This window comes from Microchirus variegatus (assembly GCF_963457635.1).
Source record: "Microchirus variegatus genome assembly, chromosome: 9".
NCBI lineage: Eukaryota > Metazoa > Chordata > Actinopteri > Pleuronectiformes > Soleidae > Microchirus > Microchirus variegatus.
Window position 1 is genome coordinate 28,732,520 of NC_139810.1, and position 16,844 is coordinate 28,749,363.

At 40.9% G+C, this 16,844-nt stretch overlaps 1 protein-coding gene across 1 annotated transcript in view; it reads right to left on the reverse strand.

The window, feature by feature from the left end:
* Window positions 1-872: 872 nt before the first annotated feature.
* LOC310931596 (semaphorin-3F-like) overlaps window positions 873-16,844 on the reverse strand; it is a gene marked incomplete at its 3' end in the record, with an annotated part of 21,162 nt that continues 5,190 nt past the window's right edge. Inside the window, exons 3-18 of the mRNA XM_083894793.1 lie at window positions 10,934-11,094; window positions 10,744-10,806; window positions 10,535-10,654; window positions 10,242-10,335; window positions 8,465-8,584; window positions 8,172-8,317; window positions 7,970-8,084; window positions 7,771-7,840; window positions 6,266-6,410; window positions 5,959-6,181; window positions 5,792-5,880; window positions 5,664-5,705; window positions 4,439-4,596; window positions 4,257-4,324; window positions 2,350-2,477; window positions 873-1,259 (exon numbers count right to left, since the gene is read on the reverse strand). Coding sequence (XP_083750919.1) covers window positions 873-1,259; window positions 2,350-2,477; window positions 4,257-4,324; window positions 4,439-4,596; window positions 5,664-5,705; window positions 5,792-5,880; window positions 5,959-6,181; window positions 6,266-6,410; window positions 7,771-7,840; window positions 7,970-8,084; window positions 8,172-8,317; window positions 8,465-8,584; window positions 10,242-10,335; window positions 10,535-10,654; window positions 10,744-10,806; window positions 10,934-11,094 — 2,129 coding nt within the window. The remainder of the gene's footprint in view (window positions 1,260-2,349; window positions 2,478-4,256; window positions 4,325-4,438; window positions 4,597-5,663; window positions 5,706-5,791; window positions 5,881-5,958; window positions 6,182-6,265; window positions 6,411-7,770; window positions 7,841-7,969; window positions 8,085-8,171; window positions 8,318-8,464; window positions 8,585-10,241; window positions 10,336-10,534; window positions 10,655-10,743; window positions 10,807-10,933; window positions 11,095-16,844) is intronic.

Sequence of the window (16,844 nt, forward strand, 5' to 3'; positions counted from 1 at the left end):
AACACTCACATACACAGAGCGGGACAGTAAGGGTGTCATTACATGACAACATCCAATGGAATTAGCTTAATATAATAATTACACCGTACAAACACATCGTATAACACACACACACACACACACACACCAGAGGTGGAAAACGAGAACAGTAAAATGTACAACTTGCGAGACGCGACAACAGACACACATGCAACACGTCGTCATATTATCTTCATACAAGAATAATCCAATGACCATATCATGACCATATATATTATATTCACAATCAATATATTACACTTATTTTGTTTGTTTTCAAGATACTTAAAAAGGAACCGTAGCTGTGGTTTTTTGCGTGTTGTGTTGTGTTGTGTTTACTTTCACATCGCAGTCAAAGAAAGTTTCCCAAAGCAATGAAATGAAATATGCAAAAGATCAACAGTGGAGTGCAGTCGTTTAGCTTTTGTTGCAGTAACACGTGTAGACGCCGGGGTCAAGCGGTTGTGTTTTTTGGAAAAACCTGTACTTGGTTGTGCTTTTTACAAACCATCAAACATCGGCAGCAGAAACCACAACGTAGAGGACGAATAATAAGCAAACACGAAGAAATGTTGTTTTTGTCGCGAGAGTTCGAATCAAACTCCTATCTTGAGTAACCCTGAAAGGATATTTATGGTATTCTTTGAAATATAAATTCAAATGTAATGTCAAATATACACAATCATAACTTAGCCCGACAAGCAAAACCATAAATAAAGGTTCTTTAACGACAGCATGAGAGCATCACCTGCCTGGATGGATGGAGGCAACAACCAAACATGCATGTCAAAACATAAAAGTCCACCATAACAGGCCAGTGTTGGACGGGCACACAGTCGTCCCCCCCCCGTCCTCTAACCAAGGCCTTGGTCCTGGCTCTCCGTGTGCCTGCGGCTGGTGCGCTTACGCTGCTGCTGCTGCTGCTGCTGTTTGGGACTGAGCTGTTCCCAGTAGGACTGACAGTACTGGTTGATCAGTCTGATCTCGGGCGGGAAAGGCGTGGAGGCAAAGGACGACTGCGGGCCGCGCGGCGTCTGCCGGGTCTTTGGCTCCTCGTCCTCGTCTCGAGCGGTCAGGGCCAGGACGATGTCTCGGTCCAGGACGCGCAGCGCCACGCGGGCCACCGTGTGCTTGAAGTTGTTCTCCGTGGCGAGGCAGTGGTAGAGGCCCGCGTCGGACTGGTTCAGCGATTTCAGGAGGATGCCGTGATTGGTCTTCAGGACGCCTCCCACGCGGCCGAGCTGCAGGAAAACAAATACAAGCAGGTCTCAGTGAGGGAACTGTACCCTTTTAATGTGCGGATGACATGGGTTTTTTAACTTCAATGTGCTTTAAAACATGGGAATGCAAAAATATTACATTTACACTATAGTTCAAAAGTTTGGGGTCACTTAGAAATGTCCTTATTTTTGAAGGAAAAACACTTTTCTTTTTTTTACCAAATGTATTACTATAAAAAGTACAAATCACATGGGTTTTAGGGAACGTCAATGTTGTCTAGATGAGCCATTAATCCATATTTAATGCATCAAGTCTCACTTTTAAATACAGGTGAGAATTAATGTACAGGACTGCGTTGTGTCTTGTTGGCAAACGATGAAACGCGCACGCTTGGCTACGAGCTAAGCTATCTATCCAAATTAGCATCGTAGACGACGACGGCATGAGAGAAATCATTCAAATAGCATCCGGAGACGCATGTTACACCTGAATATGCTATACACTACCGTTCAAAAGTTTGGGGACACCTTATTTTTGAAGGAAAAGCACGTTTTTTTCAATGAATATAACATAAAATGAATCAGAAATACACTCTATACATTGTTAATGTGGTAAACGACTATTCTAGCTGCAAACGTCTGGTTTTTAATGGAATATGTACATAGGTGTATAGAGGCCCATTTCCAGTGTTCTAATGGTACATTGTGTTTGCTAATCGCGTTAGAAGACTATTGGATGATTAGAAAACCCTTGAAAACCCTTGTGCAATGATGTTAGCACAGCTGAAAACAGTTTTGCTGGTTCTTTGACGAAAGGGCAAAATTATTATTTTCAACAAAAATCATTATTTCTAATCTTGTCAATGTCTTGACTATATTTTCTCTTCATTTTGCAACTCTTCTGGTGAATAAAAGTCTGACTTTTAATGGAAAACACTAAAAAATTGTGTAGGTGACGCCGAACTTTTGATAACAATACACGAGTATAAAAATAGTGCACTCACTCTCGTGTCTCTAGCTGCAGTCAGCGTCTGGTTACTTTTTTGGCTTAGTATAAAAACATATAAACATCCTTAACTTGTAACAATGTAACGACAACAACATTCCTCACCACTTTTCTCTTTCCTTCCCTCTGGAAAAGCCACTTGACCGTGGCCTGTGGAGAGCGAGGCTGACACTCCAGGAAAGTGCTGCTGCCCTCCACTCCAAACTGAACCGTTTCCCTGAGGCGTTTCTCCACTGCAAAACACGGAGAGGAAATCACGGCGACCATTTGTAAACGTGTATAGATAAAAAATAATGTAGTGCATATCGTCCCATTGGCTGCGTTTCTCTGTAAAGAGGCATGCTGCACACAGAAAGTGATTTGAATTAAGTCAAGACGAGACAACGGCAACATTACGCCAATAAAACTGCAAACGGGTTTGACTTGGAAGGAAAGTTTCAGAAGTGAATTCTACTGCTCAAAAAACTCGTTGAGCAATTTGTCAGGATTAACCTTTCTTTTTGTTTCGTTGTTTTTGTACTTATTTTATTAATCCCCTATTGTCCTCTGTTAGAAACCCTTCTGAGGTGGAGACTCAAAGTCAAGTCAACTTTATTTCTAGAGCACATTTACCAACAACTAAGGTTTAAAAAAACACAGAAAAATAATAAGATAATAAAAAACTGTAAAAACTACATAGAAATGAACGAGATTGACTATTCTTATCCTGAAGTGAAGGCTAAGGAGAAGAGGTGAGTCTTTAAAGGTGATTTAAAATGTTCAATGGTGGAGCCAGATTTATTTTCCATGGGCAAATGGTTCCAAAGTTCAGGGGCAGCTACAGAAAAGGCCCCAGGGTTTTAAAATCTGGATTTTGGCAACATGTAAAAGCAGCCTGTTATTAGACGTCAGAGCTCGGGGTGGGGCGTCAAGAAGAAGATGAAGTTCAGAGAGTTAAGCTTTAAAAACCTGACAACAAAATGTTTAAATCAATCCTAAAAATGAATAGGAAGCCAGTGGAGGGAGCACAACACAGGTGTGATGTGGTCTCTTTACTTTTATTCCTGTCAGAAGGCCGAGTTTGAGCCGCTGGACAGACGACTGATCCAAGTCCAGAGAGCTGCAGTAATCCAAGCTGAAATGTTCTGAAAGCACGGATCAGTGTCTCTAAGACTTTGCGTCACCTCAGTTAAAAAAGCTGGACTTAACGACCGCCGAACCTGCAACAACTCTCTGATTACAAGCCAAGTTCACTTTCCACTTGGACATGGGCTGCCCCTGTATACAAACAGCAGCACCAGGTCTGATAGTATTGTATTGCGACTTATTTTAAATTAAAAATGGCTGACTTTCTGTTGAGTTGAGGCCATGGTTACGGTGGACTTTTTTATAAGTCTTGGTCTGTAACATCTTCCCACCAAGTTTCAAGAAATTCTGTGGAACTCAATGTATGCCGAAGTCATAGGGCACCGTTGGCCACAGTGTTTTGAATCCGCCAAACCTTTCGACAACATTTCATCTTTGATATGTCGAGTACAAATTGGCTCAGTTTTTTCTTTTACGTCGGTACGACAAACGCGCTCGGACAAGTTCGCTCATTTATGTCGGGTGCCAAAATGGACGCAAAAATCCGAAATGGCTGACTTCCTGTTGAGTTTAGGCCATGGTTACGGTCGACTTTTTTGTTCGTCTTGGTCTACAATATCTTCCCACCAAGTTTCAGGTCATTCGGTAAAACCAATTTTGCCTAGGTTTTCACCTTAGGGGGCGCTATAGACCTACGGCAATATCGAATTATTGCCAGACCTGACCTCCATGCCAAGTGTCAGGAGTTTTTATGCACGTTAACCCACTCAAAAATGACCAAGCCATAGTAATAATAATAATCTGAAGGATAACAATAGGCTCCTCGCACAAATCCGTGCCAGGATCCGTTCCGGCCCCTCGTGCCAGGATCCGTTCCGGCCCCTGCCATTCTTGGCTTGGGCCCTAATTACACACTGCAGCTTTAAATGCATTAAAAACATCCACACCTTTGGCATTGAAGCCTCTGCACTGCCTCAGCGGGTCACCGTGCTTCACATCCTGTCGTCTGCTCCTCCTGAAAGACAAAAGGTCGGAATTGAGAAAGAAGTTGACTCATCATGACACATCCTGGCTTTATGGTCTAATAACAGCACAGTTCACCAGTGACGCTTGCGAGACAGACCCTGACCTTTTGGTGGACGGCGTGAAGGCAGAGCAGCTCTCGCCGTCCCAGGCGCAGTACGGGTCCCGGGCGAGGCAGCAGTCGGAGCAGGCCCGGCCGTACACGCCGCAGCGGTGCAGCGACACCTGCGTCAGCCCCGCGTCTGAGGACACGTACAGCTGTTGCTGCGGAGACACAACGTACGACGAGAGACGATTTGAGTTCGGGCTGCGAGGAAACTCTGTCATTCACTACCGTTCAAAAGTTTGGGGTCACCTATACTTTTGAAGGGTATAGGGTTGAAGGGTTTTCAGCTGTGCTAACATCATACACACATATATATATATATATATATATATATACATACATATATACACATATACACATATACATATATACATACATATATACACATATACATATATATATATACACATATACATACATATACATATATACACATATACATACATATACATATATACACACATACATACACACACATATACATACATATATATATATATACACATATACACACACATGCATACATATACATATATATACACATATACATACATATATATACACACATGCATACATATACATATACACATATATATACATATGCATACATATACATATGCACATATACATATATATACACATATACATACATATATATACACACATGCATACATATACATATACACATATATATACATATGCATACATATACATATGCACATATACATATATATACATATGCATACATATATATATACACACATGCATACATATACATATACACATATGCATACATATACATATGCACATATACATATATATACATATGCATACATATACATATATATATACACACATATATACACATATGCATACATATACATATATATACAAACATACATATGCATACATATACATATACACACATATGCATACATATACATATATACACACATATGCATACATATACATATATACACACATATGCATACATATACATATATACACATATGCATACATATAACCACATATGCATACATATACATATATACACATATGCATACATATACATATGCATACATATACATACATATACACATGCATACATATAACAAGGTATAGAGTGTATTGAGGACAAAATAATAATAATAATATTTCTTAGTGACCCCAAACTTTTGAACAGTAGTGTATGTTTGTTTTGTCGATAAGAGGAAAATGTTCTTACTCTCTTTGAAGAGATCTTCATTGTTTTGACAGGAGCTCTGGTCTGTCATAAAAGGCAATAAAAAGAAGTTAATGATTCATTTTGTGTTTGATTATTTTCCGAGGCCGTGCAGTAAATTTAAAACCTACCCGAAACACCTCCACTTCCTCCAGAGTCAGTTCCTCCATGCTGATCGGATCCTTTGGCAAAACAATGACTTTCTGCACGGTGCCTCTGTCTGAGAGGGAGATAACTTTCATTCAACTTCCACATTTTTCGGGCCAGAGAAGAGCTCGCAGCTCTGCGGTCGCCTCACCTGTCCCCAGGAACAGCACCTCGTAGCGTCCGTCGACGGCGTCCACCTGATCCACCACCAGGGCAGTGAAGCGGTAGTCCACGCCCGTTCTCACCACCAGGGGGCGGCGATGGATAGGATAAACCGGATGGAACATGAGGGGATGGGAGCGGATGAAGTCCACGGCTTCGTCGGAGAAGTTCTTGGAGGAGCGGATGCCCGGAGTGAAGGTTCCACCCGGACACTGGACACACAAGAGAAGACATTTAAGTTAAGTATGTACATGTTTGTCTGAGTAAATCACTTTGAAGCACGACTGAAACCGCACCGTTCCAGGCCGCGGGTAGGGAATCTTTCCAGTGTACTCGGTCCATTGGTAATTATGGCCGTGTTTGTGGGCGAACGGGCCGTTGAAGACGTTGCGGATGTCGGCCATGGAGTACATGCAGACGGCCGAGCCCTTGAACACAGAACTGAAACAGAAAACATGTGATTAGAGGAGAGACATTGTTTACATCCAAACCATAACATAGTCTCCAGGGTTCGTTTTTGATGCTCTAGAAAATGGTTTCAGTTTTTCTTCAATTGGGCAAAATGATGCTCCAACATACGAGCGGTCTTGTATAAAGTACCTCAAAGAGATACTTGAGTACAAGTATCTTAGCAGGAAATGACTTTGGTAGAAGTTGAAGTCGCTTTTTTAATAGATATGTATTAAAGGTGCATTATGTAATAAATCATAAAATCCTCTTAATATGTCACAGAGACTCAGGAATAATGTTCATATAACAAACTGAACTCACCAACAACAACAGTACAGACAAAATATTTTGCAGACTGCAAATCATGTTTATGTTTTGAAATCATGTTTTGGCATGTGGCGCCACCTACCGCCGTCTATCATTAATTGCAGTCAGTAGAGTCTCAGCTGCCGAGTGACCACAAGTTGCCAGTTACAGAAAATGAAACCTTAAATTTGAATGTAGTAACCGTTGTTGGCCACATTCTTACATATGGCGCCTTTCAGTAAAGTATATGACATTTACTGTACTTAAGTATCAAAAGTAATTTTCTGAGATAAAATGTGCTCAAGTTTTAGTAAGTAAAAGTATTTAAAGAAGTGAGGAGTAAGGATAGAGTCATGGTAGCTCAGTGGTAGGGCCAGTTGTCTTTCAACTGGAAGGTTGTGGGTTCAATTCCTGGCCTTGCTAGTCTACATATGTCCTTGAGCAAGACACTTAACCTTAATGTTGCAGCGTGTGAATGAGAGTCAAGCAGATCATCATGACTAGAAAAGTACCAACTCTTCTTCTTCTGATTTGATTTGCTGTAACAACGGTGGCTCAGTGGGAGAGCGAGTCGTCTTTCAACTCAAAGGTTGTGGGTTTGATTCCTGGCTTCGCGAGTCTACAAGCCGATGTGGGTATGGGTATGAAGGATAATAGAAAAATGTATGAAAGTGAATGGAAACTGTAGTGTGAAGCAGCTTTGAGTGGTCATCAACACTGGAAAAGCGCTATATAAATACAAAACCATTTACCATACCAAATGTCAAATATAGATACAAATACGTGAATTTTGAACTTAAGTACAGTAACAAAGTATTTGTACTTCGTTACATCACAACACTGCATATAAGTGTGATTACAGGTACGGCCTCTGAACCTCCGGTTGTGAAGCCCCAACTTGGTACGGTCCAAATCACAATTCTGGAGCCTTCAAAACAGGAAGTCACGTTCTTACGGATGACGTTGACAAAAATTAAACCATGGATCGTCTATAAACATCTTTGTTACCGCGTCAAAGCCTAAAATGCCTCTGAAAACAACTCACCCCGCTGTAGTGAAGAGTGCGTACACCATGGGGCTCCGTTCATCCTGTGTGCGTTGAATAAACACGTCCCCTGGAGGAGGAAGAAGAAGAAGAATGGAACACAATGGATCAATAACACTATACTCCTGTATGAAAGCAGTTACTATTACACTGTCCATCACTTTAGGCAGAGTGGTTGTTTTTATGTTGTGAGCCTCACGTAGTTCATCGAACCGCGTCTCCACGCCGTCCTCGCCTATCACGGAGCAGATAAGACGGGCCTTCAGGAACGTCGTCCATCGGTTCACCAGGGACTTCTGCCCTCCTTCATCATTCTAGACGGGAAGGGAAACGGGGTCGTGATTCAATATGCGCAGTTTGTCTCGTGTTACAATAATATAAGCTCCATCCTTTGCCCTCACCAGACACACTCTCCCAACCCTGGCCAACACGGTGGGACTCGCCCCGCCGCTGGAGTCTAGACTCTTCTCGCGGAAGAAGAAGTAGAGTTTGTCGTCGTTCTTTTCTGCACTGTCAGGGATCTGCTGGATCTGAACAAACACGGGCTCTGGAGGGGGGGGGGGGGGGGGATAACAACGCGTAAGCCAGGGGGAGGATTGAGGCAAAGTGCTTGTCAAATAAAAAAAAAAAAAGAGAGAGAGAGAGGAACTGCAACCTGTAATCAGTCACATTTACCTGCCCACACATTACTCACCGTTGAGCCACCTGGAGTCGTACTGCTCCGTCCTGATCACCGTTCTGCCTCCCATGGTCCTAAACAGAGCCGCGTCCGTGCTCATGAAGTCGATGTGAACGCCCGCGTACAAGTTACTGTCTGCGCACACAGGACGGACAAAGACGGTGAGCGATTAAAGACGGTGACACGGAAAAAAACAGATCCTTAATCCACTCCGTGTGTTTTATTTGGCGTCTCCTCTTCCTCTTCTTTATCCACGTCTGTGAAAGATATTCTTTTACTGCTCTTTTAGGGAAAATCTCCCTCTCTTCCTCCCTTTTGTCGTTGGATTAGGGATGTTCTTTATTTCCTAAAACTGCGACAACTCAGGTTTTCACTGCAAACTTCTTCAAACAACTTCTGGAAAACATGGGGGCCATTCTGCCGATTTTCCAAGTTTCATCTCTATTCCCGAATGACCTTTGACCTTCAAGTGCCTTTGCTCTGTTTTGATGGATAGCAGCGATTGTTAAGGTTCTTTTATCTAGGTGTTTTTTCTATTCTTGTACTGACTGGTGTTGTATTGTTGTTGATTTTTTGTCTGCTTGAACCCATCTGCAGTGTCGTGTATGTTTTGTTTTATTGAGCTAAAAGGGAATCGCTTTGTGCATATAACTTTTAATGTATTTGTCAATTGTATGTCCCTGAGAAAAGCAATAAACAAAGTTTGGAAGAAAAAAAAAAAGACTTTCCATCACAGTACATTTACCTCTTCTTCACGGTCATCGATTAACAACAGAGTTTTTGCACTGTTTTTTTTTTTCAAAACAAGTTCTTTTTACACCAATAGTGACATGTTAATAAAATTAAATGGGTTTTAATAATTTACTGAGCCAAACGAGAGAACGCCTAGACATCTCTTTACTAAAACCTCTGTAATTTCACTCTGCTTCACTTCAGCAGCATCAGACTTTGCACAGCTCATGTTCACATGTTGTTTCATGACCTCCATACGATTTTAAGCTCCTACTGCATATTTTAAAGGTGGTATTTACTTTAAAATGCAATATTTTTTTAGGCGAGAGAAAATAATCCTTCAGTTATGCTGTGTTCCACGTGGATTTACTCTGACACGGTGGCCTCTGCAGTGAAACGTACACCTCTGGTGGAATCTCACAAGTGTTGTCTTTATTTTTATATGATACCAAGATAATCCACATAGAGCTTGAAACTGCAGAGATTTACTGTCCTTTTCGAGCAGGGACTCCACAAAGAGGTTTCAGGGAAGAAGAGGTTACCCCTTAAACACAATTTTGTGTTTTAGGTTTTCAATTTCTGGAATATTTTATCCCTTTTTTCATGCATATTGATACAAATGTTTGCCAGGTTGTGCATTAACTAAAATACTGACACTAACACACCTACGGACAAAAATGTGCACATTGAAACCCATTGAAATCACTTTTTGATGCATCATTTAAGGGTTAAAACATTATTATTATTATTATTATTAATAATAATAATAATAATAATAATAATAATAATTATTGATATATATATATATATATATATATAGTATTACATAGATAGTATTACACAGTCATTTTCATTATCAAGCCATTACCTGAACATTACTTTGGAAATGATATAGTATTAATGTGATATTATCTCCTTATTACCACACAGATGGAAATTCCTTTACAAATTAGAGAGTATTACTACTACCTCCATATTAAAGTGTTCCTGCTAACACTTTGTGAGTCAGCTGCATAATTTAAAAATATATTTCTCTGCGTATAAATAAAGAAAGTCTTACCGATTAGAACTGCAATGTTCTCCTGTGTTGGATCATAGGAACATTTTCCCTTCCCTGAATCCACGTACCCAGGGACCAGCCTAAACAGGTAGTCCTGCAGAGATTAGAAAGAGGGGGGCGGGAGGGTGGATATGCATAAAAATAGACCGCTGAAAAAACGTCACATGGGAAAATTTATAAACAAATCCCTGTCCCAGTTTGTAGTCCTGAAATATTTAGCAGGACAAATGCACTGCTGAGGGGACTTTTGCTGCAAATCCCAGTGAGGGCTCTGCACATGTCTTTGGGTTCACCTCTGCCCTCCAGCCTCTGTTGATGAACGTGCAGATGGGTTGGTACGCTCCGGTTCCACAGGTGTAGAGGTGGGTGCGGTTCCACGGCTCTATCAGACGCACAAAGTTGGCACATTCACCCTGCACACAAAGAGACAACGGGACAAATTGAACTCTGACATCATCGTTGACATTGTCGGGTTTTTGTAAAAAGAAAAACAAGATCCCACCTGTCTCCCCTTTCCCGTCATCTGACATTCTCCCTTTCTCTTAGCAGACGCCGGCCAGTGGATCTGTTTTGTGTTAAATTACAAAGAAATACGGGATTATTAAGGATTAGAGACTTAGAGCCACATTCCAAATAGCAGACTGGATTTGAGAGGGAGGAGGGAGGAGGAGGGAGGTGGAGTTTGTACGCACTATAAGTGGCTCCTTGTTGACGTTCTGCATGTCCAGGGCTACCAGGTACTCGCGGCTGCCCAAGTAGAGGCGACCCTGGTCCTGATCCATCAGGAGGATGCGGTAGTCGCTGGTGTTGAAGGAGAAGCTGAAGGGTCGCGCCGCTCGCGTGTCCATCAGCTCTGTACGTGTGGAGCAGGGGAAATATTTCAATGAATATAACATTAAATTAATCAATACATTGTTAATGTGGTAAACGACTATTCTAGCTGCAAACGACTGGTGTTTAATAGGGATGTGAATCTTTAGTTGATACAATGCATAGTGTGTTAAGGCAAATTATGGCATCAAAACAATACAGTTTGTATAAGATAATGTGATAATGTGATCACACAAAGACAAACTTAAGACAAAAGTTAACATTTATTCATTCACAACAAATAAAAAGTTACTTACTGTGCAAAAAAATTACTTTAGCATAAATAAAAGCTTAGGCGATTTAGGCCTTTTTCTCCCAGAAGTTACAAAAATAAACTGTACACAAATAACAAAGATTAAGATTAAGATTAAGATTAGATTAAGATTAAGATTAAGATTTAAGATTAAGATTAAGAACCCTTTAAGTCCCGCAAGGGGAAATTCAATTCTGCAGTGAGTTAGTGAACACACACAGCACACAGTGAGGTGTAGAACATGTAACCCAGCGCAGTGAGCTGCCATGCCAGTGAGCGGCGCTCGGGGAGCAGTGAGGGGGTTAGGTGCCTTGCTCAACAGCACTTCAGCTGCGGACTGGTCGGGGATTGAACCGGCTACCTTCCGGTCTCGAGCTCGAAGCCCTAACCATTAAGCCACAGCTGCCCAAAGTGGTGTTTTGTGTTAGTTCAGCTGAAAACAGTTTTGCTGGTTCTTTGACGAAAGTGCAAAATTATTATTTGGAATAAAAATCATTATTTCTAATCCAGTCAATGTCTCGACTGTATTTTCTATTCATTTTGCAACTCTTTTGATGAATAAAAGTGTGACTTTTAACGGAAACAGGTGACCCCAAACTTTTGAACGGTAGTGTAGCTCGTCAAAGATTTCAATAATCGAACATAAATCTGCTTACATTTTCACCCCAATCTTCCCTTCAAGCTCATTCAGTTTGTTCGGGTTGAAATGAGCGATGAGAATAATGTTATAAAACAAAGACTATCGCTCTCGGCCATTTTCATTTTGTCAAAGTCGCTCTCAGAAGAAGAAAAAAGGTTAGAGGCTCCTGATGTAGAAAGCAAACAGCAGGAGACGCCCAGGACTGAAGCTGAGAAACAGTTCACTTTATTCCCTTTCAAGCCTTTAACATCCGTCATTACCGACTCGGCTGAACCTTGAAGTTGTCACTTGTTTTTTTTTTTTCCCCTCACAGAAAAATGTGTGCCGCGGATTAAATATAACTCGACTCGCAGCATTTTTTAGGAAACGTGTTGGCTTTTAAGATCTGAATATTTCATGTGTCCTGACTGTGTGATTGAGTTTTGCCTCGTCGGAAAAAACGTCCGTCGGGAGCCCACGGTCAGTGGGACTATAACAGCTAATTCCTAAGATCAGGATTGTGTTCAGCAGAGCATGACTTGTTAGGACACGCCGCAGTGGAAAATGTTTGGCTTTTCTTTTTTTTTTTTTTGTTCTCCTAAAGGCTTTGATTAAACAATTTTCATCGGCTGCGAGACAAATGGACTCTGTACAGCACTTCCTCTCAATGGTTTTTTTCCCTCCAATGTTCCATCGTACGACTCACTTTAAAGGTGAAGTCAGTAGTTTATAGTGACATCTAGAGGAGAGGCTGAAATTTACAACAACGAACTGCCCTTCCCTGAGCGCTACGGTGTCCTCAGCCGGTCAAATGTCGTCCTCGTCGTCTTTCTCCGTGTCAGCAGATGAGGTTCTAGTATTTATTCAGATGTATAAGTGTGTCTTTCGTATATCGTATCTGCTCCGTCAGTGGAGGTGGGACTTCCGCTACAAGTAAAGTGACGCTTGATTTGTTCTCTCGCGTTTGACGCAAAATTTTTGGTCCAAACTTTGACAAAAACGTCATATTATACTGTGTCGTCCAAGATTTGAAAAAATCTTTGACAAAATTATTTTTGGTCCAAAATTTGACAAAAACGTCATATTATACTGTCGTCCAAAATTTGAAAAAAAATTTTGACCCAAAATTTTTGGTCCAAACTTTGACAAAAAGTCATATTATAGTGTCGTCCAAAATTTGAAAAAAAAAATTTGACAAAATTTTTTTGATCCAAACTTTGACAAAAACGTCATATTATACTGTCGTCCAAAATTTGAAAAAAAATGTTGACCCAAAATTTTTGGTCCAAACTTTGACAAAAACGTCATACTATGCTGTGTCGTCCAAAATTTGAAAAAAAAAATGTGACCCAAAATTTTTGGTCCAAACTTTGACAAACATGTCATATAATACTGTCGTCCAAAATTTGAAAAAAAAATTTGACAAAAATTTTTTGATCCAAACTTTGACAAAAACGTCATATTATACTGTCGTCCAAAATTTGAAAAAAAATTTTGACCCAAAATTTTTGGTCCAAACTTTGACAAAAACGTCATACTATGCTGTCGTCCAAAATTTGAAAAAAAAAATTTGACAAAATTTTTTTGATCCAAACTTTGACAAAAACGTCATATTATACTGTCGTCCAAAATTTGAAAAAAAAATTTGACCCAAAATTTTTGGTCCAAACTTTGACAAAAACGTCATACTATGCTGTGTCGTCCAAAATTTGAAAAAAAAAATGTGACCCAAAATTTTTGGTCCAAACTTTGACAAACACGTCATATAATACTGTGTCGTCCAAAATTTGAAAAAATCTTTGACAAAATTATTTTTGGCCCAAAATTTGACAAAAACGTCATATTATACTGTCGTCCAAAATTTGAAAAAATCTTTGACAAAATTATTTTTGGTCCAAAATTTGACAAAAACGTCATATTATACTGTCGTCCAAAATTTGAAAAAAAAATGTGACCCCAAATTTTTGGTCCAAACTTTGACAAACACGTCATATTATACTGTGTCGTCCAAAATTTGAAAAAAAAAATTTGACCCAAAATTTTTGGTCCAAACTTTGACTTTGGTCAACTTTTTTTTTTTTTTTTGACAAATTGAGTATAGCATGTTATAACAACCTAAGGAAGTGATTTCAATGAAAACAAAGTGAGGACCGACCAAAATGTCCTCACTCCGTAAAAATTACCTCACTTTGTTGGTTAAAAACCCTCACTGGTCCTCAGTATGCCGCAAGTACACACAAGAACACACACACACACACACACACACACTTGTGACACGTGCAAGATATTGACAAGCATATGTGCAGACAGGGATATGATGAAGGCATGTTGAAGACAGCCGGCTTATATGATGACAAATGTTCGCAGAGACCCTCCGAAGCTGGCTTTACGGGGATTGAAGAGGAAGCGCAATCTTTATTTACATCAAAGCGTCTGCCATCTTCCTTTTGAGGTCAATGTTAACAGGATGCTGTCAAGGTGCCACTAAAATAAGCGTTGCAATCGGATCTCCGGACAACACGGGGATGGAGCCTTTGGGTTTGTTGGCGACGACGTCCGGCCGTTTTTTCCTGAGAGGTAAACAAAACAAAAAAAAAAGGCCATCGCTCTCTCTCTCTCTCTCGCTCTCTCTCTCTCTCTCTCCCTCTCTCTCTCTCTCTCTCTCCAAACTCCACTGGGCCATAGTGGATTCAGTCAAGAGGCTAAATGTGGACACACCACACCCCTACACATGTCTCCGTTCTCCAAAAATAGCAAACAATGTACTGCCATCATCTGGTAAACATTCAGCAAACACTTATCCCCTGACAACATTCTGACACTGACGGGGAAACACAAGGGAAAGGACGTTCGATTCCACAGATGAGCTCTCACGTTACAACTAGGGCTGTCAAAAGATTAACATTTTTAATCAGATTAATCACAGGGTAGCTGTGGATTAATCACGATTAATCACGATTAATTACCATTCGTAAATATGCCAAAAAAAATTATAATTTTCTCTTTATATTGTTGTAGGAACGGAGAGATAAATAAAGTATGTGAAAATATAAATGTAAAGAACAATAAAATACTGTAAATAACTTGTAAAAACCCTATACAAACTTAGTAAAAAATAAACATTACATTGTCAAGAACCCACATTATAAGACAATAGAAATAAATAGAAAAAATAAAATACTGTAAATAACTTTGAAAAACCTTTTTTTTTTTATAAACCTATACATTGCACTGTAAATAACTCACATTATAAACAAAATATAAAGTATAGAAGTTAAATAGTTTTCTTACTAAACCCACAGCAGGAAATTCATCATCAGCACTTTGAAGCACTGCTTCTACTAGTTAGCGTTAGCGTTAGCGTCAGCTAGCATTCTGACGCTAATGTTAGCTGCTGTCTGTGTCCCCGTTAGTTAGACAGTGACTGTTAATGTTATGATTATATCATTATCTGCGCCAGTTGTGCCATGATTGATAACTCCTCTTCATTTTCCTTCAGCTTTGTTTACAACTTGCAGAACGATAACTTCACACAGGTTAACATGAGGTGACGTGGGGCCCCGTTAGGGCGGTTTCCTACTGAGATGTCATTGTTGTTTAATGGAGACGGGGATGCGACTGGTCACTGATGCATTTAGGCTCCGAGTGTCGGGAGCCCCCCTATCGACTCGGGGCCCCAAACAGTTGCCTGGCGCCTTATTGCCTGTTCATAAACTGCACGTCTACCCGTAGCGCGATGAGAGTGATCAAGTGTGTTAATGCGTTAAAAAAAATGTACGCGTTAATTCCACAATTAATTTTGACAGCCCTAGTTACAACGTATTGTCACTATAAGGCACCAATGACCACTGCCATTGAACCCGCAGCCGCATCTCTCTCTACAGTACGAACACACTGGTGACGGCACCGTCGGAGGCATGAGCTCCTGAAACACGGCTTCAATTACGCTGCACATTTTGCTCTCGAGCAACGCTGAGTAACTCTCTGCGAAACGACGCTCGCTCCAGCGTTTGAACTGCCCAGCGACAGAGGAAACAATACCAAGATATCTATCCTCCGCAGGCCTCCCGTAGCCCAGTGTCATTCTGGCCCGACTGGAGAGTCACATGTCCACCAGCCGCTCCAATACCTCCTCCACAGGCGCCTCGGCGGAACAAAGAAACACGCTGTCGCACACAATGAACAATAAATCCTTAGAGTGGCAGAAAACAGTTGGGGAAGTAAATCCAACTTTTCTCCTTTTTGTTTGGTATTAGAGGGGGAGTGAAGGGAAGGGAAGGGTGACCGAGTTCTCTGAATTACAGTCCAGTGATTCAAACACTTCTCTCAGGCTGTTTTAAAACAAGATCCTGTGGATCTGTCACACACTCAGCTCTCCACACGGGGCTGCAGATGCGGATTCCTGCTTCTCGCAAAAGCGATCAAGTTCAAGACCAAACTTGTGTCGTAATTGGCGAGACGTTTGCAAACTGCAGCACAAAAAAAAAAAACACAAAACACAGCAGCATGTATAAGCTGCTGTTTACTGAAAGTGGGTGTTAAAGTAGTTAAAGTGTGTTAAAGTGTTAAAGGTCAAATAAACGCACTGCAATTATCTTCCCGTCGTCAATGTCGTCATATTCGACGACCACAAACTGCAGATGTTCACAATCTGATGAAAAATCACTAGGACTGTAGCTGTCAGGGGTTATTAACCACTACAGTCCTTGACTCTGAAGGCCACGTTCTACTTCTCCGACTGCGTAATGCGTTATCCGTCTGCGTCACCACGGAGACGCCTCCAGCCTTCATACTTCTGCGTCGTGGTGACGGACACGCGCTGCAATTTCCTGCCAGATCAGTAGGGGTCGCTGCGCAAGGT